We start from the raw sequence: 10,906 nt of genomic DNA, 5'->3' as shown, positions 1-10,906 counted from the left end.
TTTCATTTGTCTGTTTTAATTTTTTTTAAACTCCAGTGAACTTTATGTACACTTTTCAGAGTTCATGTCAACCTCATCTACAGTTCTAATCACAAATATCTGAATTAATATTTCTCAGTTTTAAAAAAACATTCAAGCCCATGATGCTTCTGCTCAATTGACACTGCCATCTTGCTTTCCATCATTGGATTGCGATCTTCAAGACTAATTTATTTTGGATGATTGATGACTTTTTCCAAACTTGATCACTATGAACAGGTGGATTGAAAGTATCCTTTTACTTAAAACCATTAGTGACCAAGTCTCGTGTCAAATTTATGGTTGTCATGCTCCTCATGCCCAAAAGATTTGTAAATCTTTATGATTGTCATACCTCCCCATGTCCAAAATGATCAGAAATCCCTCTTATTGCCATACCTTGGAAGCTTGTGGAGGTTTTTGAATGCTCTTTGTAAAGTCCTTAAATAAACACATTCTGTGGCTTTATGAACTCTGTCAAAGAGTCTGTTAGGAAATCTTCCCTTAGTATTGTCAGAGAATTTTGGTACACTTAACAGCTTTCTCTTCCAATATGCCATCATATAAAGCTCATTTGAACTCCATTCCATTGTACTGGTCACTGTTGTTTGCTGCCTTGAGAAATTCATTTCATTCCATTAGGGTCCAAACGTTTTATTCAGGAATTAGGTAAGAAAAAGAAACTTGTAGGTTGCCAGTACTCTAATACAAGGTGCTTGTCATATTCTCCATACCCAACTCAGACTGTCTACATCATATGCATTAGTGAGATAAAGATATCTGTTAATTGCAGCAAATATGTCGAGTCCTTGTTGTACATGGTGAACTTCAACAGGACTCTACTCAAAATCATCTGTAATTTTCAGCCAGGATCCCTGAGCTGATATGAAGGTTGCTCATTTTCTTCAAATGCATGTGAAGGGAATTAAAAATGCATTCATAGTGGCTTATTGCCAAGATGGGTTATGTGGCATCCAAACACAACAATAGAAAGGTGGTGGCCAACACATTTCATTTCAATCACATCTGTTGTTTGGACCTTGAGACAGTTTGAGACAAATCCCTATCATAACTGTACCTCCTTCTAAGTACCCTTACCACAAATTTTCTGCACAGAAATCAAGTTTTAATGCTGATCTGCCACTAGCTCATTTTATGTTGCGTTGTTTTAAAACAGGTATTTGATATAATGACCAGAATAGTACTAATTAATCAATCAAGATGCTGTATGATGAATGTCTGGTGGGGGTTTTGCAAATAGACATTTGATCAAATCAAATGGCCATGAGTGGCATCATTCAGGGTTTTAAAAGCTTTGATAAATATTGAACATAGAACTAGTTTTTTCTCCTGGCTTTTTGTTTTTGTAAGTTGTTTCTTCCCCTGACAAAGATTAACTCAAAATGTTGGTAGTGTTTTGTAACTGATTTTTTACACTTTGAGATAGTAGGGCCATGGCCACTGGAGAAAATGGTAGAGTGGATTTTGTGATTGGACCAGAACCTCTTGAAAATTCCACTGAAATATCATACTGACAGGCGATTCTTATCAGGTTATACCCATGCTTGCCTGTGTAATATACATCAAAGTTTTGCTTCTGCTTAGTAACTACTAAAGGATTTTATAGCTTAGAACAATATTTGATGTTGGGCTGAATCTGTACAGCTTGCATCTGGTTCTAACTTTTAACACTTTTGCATCAAAATTAAACATAGTGATGGCACCTGTTTGACTTTGCCATTTTCTCTTACATCACCAATTTTGTTTCCATAGAGAATTTTTTAAGGGCTTCATGGACTAAGATCATATCTGGCATGAAACTAAATTGAAGTACAATCTCAGTCAAGTTTTATTCAGTTTAAACCTTTTTCCATTTAAATTTAACAGCTACTGCACCATTTTAAGAAAATGTTTGCCCTTGCATCAGAAACTTTATTTATACTTGATACCTTTAGAAGAAATTCTCCATTTTGCAACAAAATATTGGGTTATCACCCTTGTTTGATTTGCTGGTCTAATTCATGCTCACCGATTTATTTTATGCTTGAAATCCTGTGATGGTCTCAATGATTTGGGAGGAAAGAAATTGGTATGCAGCTTATCAAGAGGACTGAAGTCATGTTTTACCATATAAATTTTAATTCTAGCCCATATTTCTTTCTTATGTTTAGCCCCAACATCTCGAACCGAAGTTTCTTCTTCATTGGACAGGGTTGATACAGAATTCTGAATGATAAATTCAGACTTTTCCCAAACTTTCAAAGACTACAAATATAGATTTCCAAGACCTATTTTCGCTAATGTTTAGTATACAAGTTATGTTATATGAGAAAACAATGAATGCAAAATCCTACAATATTGTTTAAAGGCAAGAACAAAGATGGCATAACATGACAAATGTTGACCTGCCATCATATTTGTCTTCCATCATAAGCTCAAGTTGGTACAGCAAGCACAATTAAAAAAAGAGAACCAATGAAAACATGTTTTTTGGTGCTCAAAGTAAATCCCTGGACTGGTTACTCAAAGGTGGCCTTGATGTAAATGTTATATACTAACCTTTCACAGCATTTTAACGTATTTATCTTCAGTCTTTTATCTTGTTATAGTCTGAATATACCTCCCCGTTTGTTTGCACCCCCATACCAATTTAAGAGACGAAAAGTACAAGTTCGATAAAAGATGCACAGAACTTAGTTCATTTATTGATTTACAATTTCAAACCCGATTATGCCAAGATGGGACCCTATCATCATTATCGTCTGCCTGTTACATTCCAAACATACATTTTTCAGTGTAAAAGACAACCTGTTCAACAGTCATTTCCAGTTCCTGGACAAGTCTGTTTTCAGCCAAGGGGTATATGCATGACTACACATATATATGTAGAAGAAAAATACTATGTTGTCTGCTTCCAATATTTATAATGTCAAATCAATTAAAGGAAAAAGTAACAATTAGTAATTTACCTTTCATGTGGATATAATATGTGGTTAATTTCTATGTACATGTGTGCAAAGGATATAAGCTCTCAACATTATGGTAATTTATGGAATTATCCAGCAATTACTGAATAGGATGAAGTATGTCACAATGTTGTCTGAGGAAATCAACTTGCCCATGATTACACATGGCACTCTGTTAACATGGAAAGTCTGTCAAGAATGAAAGGTGCAGAGAATGCCAGTATTAGAGCCTCTCTGGTTATATTCAGGTTAGAAATTATAATTCAGTGAATAAATTCACTAAGTTCTGTCCACTTTTTATCACATTAAAGATTTCCATTATTGAAAGCAGTAGGGGGGTTGCAAATAAAGGGGAGGCATAGTCAGACTATAGTATTTAAAGTTTATTTTGAAGGATATATCTTGATGAAAATTGTTTGAGATTCATTTTAGTAATTGCACTTGCTTCACACTCTGAATTATAAATTTAAAGACATTTCCCAAACTTTCAAAGACCACAAACAGATTTCCAACACCAATTTTCGCTAACATTTTGGATACAATTTATGCTATATGAGAAAACAACAAATGCAAAATACTACAATATTGTTTAATGATGAAATTCAAACTATAATTAATCGAAAGAAAGAAACCTGGAAAACCTGATTACATCCAATTCTAACAACTTTGTGATTATTTAAAGAAATTAAATAGTTTGGGTTTATTTCAATTTTCAAAGACTTTTAAAGACCTCAGGGTAGTCTGCTCGATGTTCCCAAACTTTCAAGGCCTTGAAAATGCTTTCTCATTTTTCCAAAACTGTCAAAGACCGTAAGAACCCTGTTGCAGTCTGAGGAAAGATCCACCAATCAAACCCACTTGTACTATTTCCACTGTGCCCAAAACCCAACAGTATGACAATTGTGAAGCTATTTTGTTACATCAGTTTTACAAATTCTTTTGGTTATCCACTTAAGATTCACTGTTGTCACAAAAATAAACCCGACATTTTCAATGACACTACTGACAATGTCCTAGTCACCATCTGAATAAGAAAGTTTCTGCTGTAATATTATATGCAACAATGAAACAAAACACTCATTAGGGCCCATCCTATCAAATTTCTGCTATGTATATATTTATTTATCAATCAGATAGTTTTCTGCAAATAGAATCTGACTTTCTTTATGTTTAATGATAACACCTGCTATATGGCTTTCTTTATGTGTAATGATAACACCTGCTATATGGCTTTCTTTATGTTTAATGATAACACCTGCTATATGGCTTTCTTTATGTGTAATGACAACACCTGCTATATGACTTTCTTTATGTTTAATGATAACACTTGCTATATGGCTTTCTTTATGTGTAATGATAACACCTGCTATATGGCTTTCTTTATGTTTAATGATAACACCTGCTATATGGCTTTCTTTATGTTTAATGATAACACCTGCTATATGGCTTTCTTTATGTTTAATGATAACACCTGCTATATGGCTTTCTTTATGTGTAATGATAACACCTGCTATATGGCTTTCTTTATGTGTAATGATAACACCTGCTATATGGCTTTCTTTATGTGTAATGATAACACCTGCTATATGGCTTTCTTTATGTGTAATGATAACACCTGCCATATGGCTTTCTTTATGTGTAATGATAACACCTGCTATATGGCTTTCTTTATGTTTAATGATAACACCTGCTATATGGCTTTCTTTACGTGTAATGATAACACCTGCTATATGGCTGATCTTACATTCAGAATCCCAAAACCTGTATACTGGCTCATAAGATCACAAGTAAATGACCTCCACTGGGTGTCTGTCTGATTTTCATGTAATGTATGTCTAGGATAATTTAATCAAATTGTATAAAACAGTTTAAACTGAATGAAGGATTAATTTAAAATGAAAAGACAAATTATGCCTTCAAATACTGAAAAAAGAAAAGCTAAGAAATTAGTTATCTTTATTGACTACAATATGTATGCATATGAATAATAATAAATAATGTGGAACAAATAAATAAATATCAAAACATGATCCTCGGTGCACCAATTACCAGGAAAAAATCTGTTCTTATCAAAGATGCTGATGAAATAGTTCACGCTATAATTGCAATCGTATATCAAATATGCAATTCTCATCGCCAGAATGAAACAAAATGATCAAGAGTTTGGCAAACATCTTAGTGGCAGATTTTCTTGTGACTGAAATTAAAAATCAATTTTTGCACATTATTCTATTAAAAATAAATTCAGCTAAAATTTTCAAAATAGACTGATCATATACAGAAAATTAAAATGAAAATAACATTGAATGAAATCATATTTCTTCCTGGTCAATGTAAGTAGGAGTAACCAAGATCGTTTTTACATTTTGTCACATAAATGAATGCAAAAGACACCATTAAATATTTGATGAAAGAAAATACTCTCTTCATATCAAGGAGTCTAACATAAACTTTTGAACAAAATGGTTTTAAAAAATGTTACCACTATAAAACTCCTACAGGAAAATTAACTATTTCATCACAAACAACAGACCACACATGCATTTATATTGGCAGTATCAAATCTACGAACATTATTCTGAGGAAAATTACAGAAATTTACAAAGACAGAATATCTTCCTAATGATGAGTCAGTCAAGTATACAGGGAGGAAAACACTCTTACAAAATCAACAAAAACTCTCTGTCAGTATAACAGTCCATACGTGAATGACAATGTCAATAAACAAGAGGCCCAGTATCGCTTGGCTCATATAAGTGAAGTATCGCCTGGCTTATATAAGTGAACAGTTGACTGCACTTAACAAAGTAGCATTATGTAACAGTTAGAACACAACCCTGCATAAACCATCAACCAACATATGCATCATGTCCTTATTCCTTATATTACTAAAGCCCCCCAAAAATATTTCCAAAAGATAAAGGCTAATATGTTTTGCTAAGCTTGCAATCATCCAAGCAATATCAAAATCAATAAGAGAAATATTGTCTTAAGTATAAAATTCTCACAGCCAATCAGATGCAAGATTGCCTCATGAATATGCATTGACCTCATATTATCAAACTCGTCTGGTTATCATGATCATATAAGACCATATTTTTAAAAAAAATTCAATACAAGATAAAAATATATTACTTATGGCAGTTAACATAGAAATCTAAATCAATATAATAAAATTCACAACATTCAATCTTAAGTTGTATAGTTTGTTAAATTTTCTATTCAAAAATATTCTCAGTACACTAACAACATAAGATGAAATATAAAGCAATTAAAACATCAGCAATATGTATTGTTGGCAACACTTTAAGAAATAAATACCAATTAAAATGAGTCCTGGCAAGCAAAATTAATTTTCACTGTAATCATCATAAATGTGGTATGCCCTCTTGTACTCAAATATGAAAGGTCACAACTGATAACATGCATTTCCATGAGAACCTAATTAAGTGCCTACAGAGTTTTGATCTGCAACTTTTGGAAGTGTTTGTTACATTTCTACAATCGATCAAAATTAGATCTGCTTTGTGTTATTATGCTACCAATCAAATGTTGTATTAAATATTAAATATGCAAGTAACATAATTAACGTATGTAATATTAATCAGTGGTTTATCTAACTCATTCACAAATGTGATCAAGAATGGCAAAAATACATGAAAGGCTTGTATTACTGAACAGGGTTCATTATCAAATTATGAAGATTCCACAGTTTGTGGTAAACCTGAAATTCCAAAATTGGCAATCAAAGTCTTGCAAAGGCATTATCAGATATTTAACTATTACTAGCAATGCAATTACAATACATCTCGATAACTTGGGCACAACAGAGTCCAACAATACAAGTAGGCATTAATGACATTTCCACTAATCAAAATTTTATAAAAAATTGTTATGTTCTGTGTACTGAGAATCTTTTGAGACTAAAATGTATGGACTGTTCCATCAAAACATACGGGCTGTTCCATTAAAGCATACATGGGACTAAGGGAAGGCATTTATAAAGTGGGGTACTCACCAATAGATGCAATTTTGAATTGTCATTTTAATATGAACTCTGTGAAACTGAACTATCCTGGCATATATTGTTTTTTAAAGCTGCCTTCCCTGGGTAACATGTATGTTAAAATGAAACAGCCCAAACAAAATCAAGGACTTCTTATTACAAGTTAAGAAATTCATGATATGGATCCACACCTGCTCTTATGTCATAAATAGGTTTGCAAGTTATGCGAGCAAGAATAATCAAAAGTCTCAATATTTTATTACAGTATTGATGAGTTTTTATGTCACTGCTCAAAATAAATGAACACCTTGTTAATCAATAAAAATAAACAACTTGTTCTGAGTCACCAATAATTCTAGAACATATCTACATTCATATTCAAAACCAGTAATGTAATATACAATGTTATAAATATGTTGAAACCTCTTGAGGTAATGTTTTTTTTTACTTTTCAGAGACTGTTCTCTTGAAAATAAAGGTAATTTATACAGCAATGTAAACTACGTCATTAGAAAAGCTACTGAATGAGAATTATTTCCAATGCAATTATAAAACTAGTTTTCAACCATTTCCTCCACCCATCTTTCTCCTCAAGGTAACTGGTAACTTGGGCCCTTTCTTAAGCTGCAGTCTTTGTTTTTGGACCCAAATGTGCAAGCATTACTGAAGGAGTGATGTATATATGGTACAAATCTGGAGTTGTTGAACAACTGATGAACATACTGTTGTACAAACACAATGTTGTAGCAATACATTAGTGACTGAGTAAGCAAAATGTTATGCTCAATCTGAATCTCAGTGGTAGTACATGTCAATAATACATGTCTATAGTAATACATGTCAATAGTAATACATGTCTATAGTAATACACATCATTCAGAGACCATCTGAATCTCAATAGTAATACATGTCATTCAGAGACCATCTGAATCTCAATAGTAATACATGTCATTCAGAGACCATCTGAATCTAGTAATACATGTCATTCAGAGACCATCTGAATCTCAACAGTAATACACATCATTCAGAGACCATCTGAATCTCAATAGTAATGCATGTCATTCAGAGACCATCTGAATCTCAATAGTAATGCATGTCATTCAGAGACCATCTGAATCTAGTAATACATGTCATTCAGAGACCATCTGAATCTCAACAGTAATACACATCATTCAGAGACCATCTGAATCTCAATAGTAATGCACGTCATTCAGAGACCATCTGAATCTCAATAGTAATACACATCATTCAGAGACCATCTGAATCTCAATAGTAATACATGTCATTCAGAGACCATCTGAATCTCAATAGTATTACATGTCATTCAGAGACCATCTGAATCTAGTTATACATGTCATTCAGAGACCATCTGAATCTCAATAGCAATAAACGTCATTCAGAGACCATCTGAATCCCAATAGTAATACACATCATTCAGAGACCATATGAATCCCAACAGTAATACATGTCATTTAGAGATCATCTGAATCTCAATAGTAATACACGTCAGAGACCATCTGAATCCCAGTAGTAATACATGTCATTCAGAGACCATCTGAATCTCAATAGTAATACATGTCATTCAGAGACCATCTGAATCCCAACAGTAATATGTCATTCAGAGACCATCTGAATCCCAATAGTAATACACGTCATTCAGAGACCATCTGAATCCCAATAGTAATACACGTCATTCAGAGACCATCTGAATCCCAATAGTAATACATGTCATTTAGAGACCAAAGGAATATTTTGTCACATGTTTAGACTCAAAAGAAATACAAATGTTACAAACAACTTGAATATTCCTGTAAAGAAAAAAAAACTTGTTAAAACATATTGAATAAAATATAAATACTAAATTATGCGAGTTGTATTTTGTGATTACTAAATCCTCTCTTTCAGTTTGTATTTGGTCTGTAGGATATCCACTGTTGACTTCAATGCACTGAAAAAAATAAAGACTTTTGAAAGTATTTGTATACTAATTATGAATAAAAAAAGAAATTAAAATTAAAGAAAATAAGTTTGGCCTGTACAAGATACACACTGCTCTATTCCATCAGTAAACAGTGTAATTAAAAAAATCCTAGTCAATAACACTCTAGGATTAAAGGTAATTTGCTATCAATTTCCTTAACAATACTAACAGCTAATCCATGGTGACCAAAAATGATTACTGTTGAATTTTTACATGAAGCTGTCCAACATCACATGTATATCCACCTAAACCGTTCCATTCACAACAGGGCAATTAAAGCTTGATTGGTCAATGCATTCTGTTTCAAGACACTTCATGTGAAAAACAAGAACATCTGATTAAATGAAAATTACCATTGCAGCATTTCCTTGTTATTTTTATCATCTCTTCCATCATTTCATGAACTTGTACATATTTGAATAAATGTGATTAAAAACTGATGTATGCAATATCCAGTGGCAAATTTCAAAGTCAGCTGTACAAACAGGTGGCATGCATATATATATATATATATATATATATATATATATATATATGCATGCATGCACAGTCATACACATTGGATGATGCCTTGGATTGAAATAAATATTGCCACTGATATCAACAATTTCTTTTCTTCTATCCAAATTAGTCTGAGAGCAAAGTTCTATTTGATTAGGTCCCCAAACAGGTAAGGAAGGATGATGTCAGAGGTTAGTATTGTTGTTGATAACAAAAAGTCATGTGTTTCATGTATAGCATAGTCTAGATTTATGTTGCTGTAAAGGTCTGACATCTGCCACACAATAATTATGTATTACATAGTGTGAGGGACTTGTAGTACTGTAGGCTTACTGTTCCTGGGGTCAATCACTCAATTCTATCATTCTGATAAGTCATGGAGATGAGTTCTCACACCTCTGTTGCCTTATGCTATGTCAGTATATTCTGTTTAAACAACTGGGAAAATGTAAAGAGTATCACTGTATGTCAACTGTTTAACATGAAAAGTTAGCAGCTGGTCAGTTTTCTTCTTTTGGTCGTTGATAACTTGGTGTGGTGTAATAATAATATAGTGAACCAGCCTATGTGTGGTGTAATATTAATAATACTGTGAACCAGCCTATGTGTGGTGTATTATTAATAATACTTTGAACCAGCCTATGTGTGGTGTAATATTAATAATATAGTGAACCAGCCTATGTGTGGTGTAATATTAATAATATAGTGAACCAGCCTATGTGTGGTGTAATATTAATAATATTGTGAACCAGCCTATGTGTGGTGTAATATTAATAATATTGTGAACCAGCCTATGTGTGATGTAATATTAATAACACTGTGAACCATCCCATGTGTGGTGTATTATTAACACTGTGAACCTGCCTATGTGTGGTGTATTATTAATAATACTGTGAAACAGCCTATGTGTGGTGTAATATTAATAATACTGCAAACCAGCCTACGTGTGGTGTAATATTAATAACACTGTGAACCATTCTATGTGTGGTGTATTGTTAATAATACTGTGAACCATCCTATGTGTGGTGTATTATTAATAATACTGTAAACCAGCCTATGTGTGGTGTAATTTTAATAATACTGTGAACCAGCCTATGTGTGGTATAATATTAATAACACTGAATGAGCCTATGTGTGGTATAATATTAATAACACTGTGAACCAGCCTATGTGTGGTGTATTATTAATAATACTCTGAACCAGCCTATGTGTGGTGTACCAGCCTATGTGTGGTGTAATATTAATAATAATGTGAACCAGCCTATGTTTGGTGTAATATTAATAATATTGTGAACCAGCCTATGTGTGGTGTAATATTAATAATACTGTGAACCAGCCTATGTGTGGTGTAATATTAATAATACTGTGAACCAGCCTATGTGTGGTGTAATATTAATAATACTGTGAACCAGCCTATGTGTGGTGTATTATTAA

General features: G+C 32.9%; 1 protein-coding gene across 5 annotated transcripts in view; it reads right to left on the bottom strand.

The window, feature by feature from the left end:
• Window positions 1-4,923: 4,923 nt before the first annotated feature.
• Window positions 4,924-10,906, bottom strand: part of LOC149773178 (threonylcarbamoyl-AMP synthase-like) — a 56,689-nt gene continuing 50,706 nt past the window's right edge. For all 5 annotated transcript variants that reach the window (XM_089946672.1, XM_089946675.1, XM_089946676.1 and 2 more), the window contains one exon: window positions 4,924-8,938. In XM_089946672.1, coding sequence (XP_089802798.1) covers window positions 8,878-8,938 — 61 coding nt within the window. In that variant the 3' untranslated portion in view covers window positions 4,924-8,877. The remainder of the gene's footprint in view (window positions 8,939-10,906) is intronic.

This window comes from Sinohyriopsis cumingii, unplaced genomic scaffold (genome assembly GCF_028554795.1).
Source record: "Sinohyriopsis cumingii isolate HCF-2022 unplaced genomic scaffold, ASM2855479v2 utg000837l, whole genome shotgun sequence".
In the NCBI taxonomy this organism is placed as follows: Eukaryota; Metazoa; Mollusca; class Bivalvia; order Unionida; family Unionidae; genus Sinohyriopsis; species Sinohyriopsis cumingii.
The sequence above is the reverse complement of the archived record's forward strand: the minus strand, read 5'-3'. Positions and strand labels throughout refer to the sequence as shown.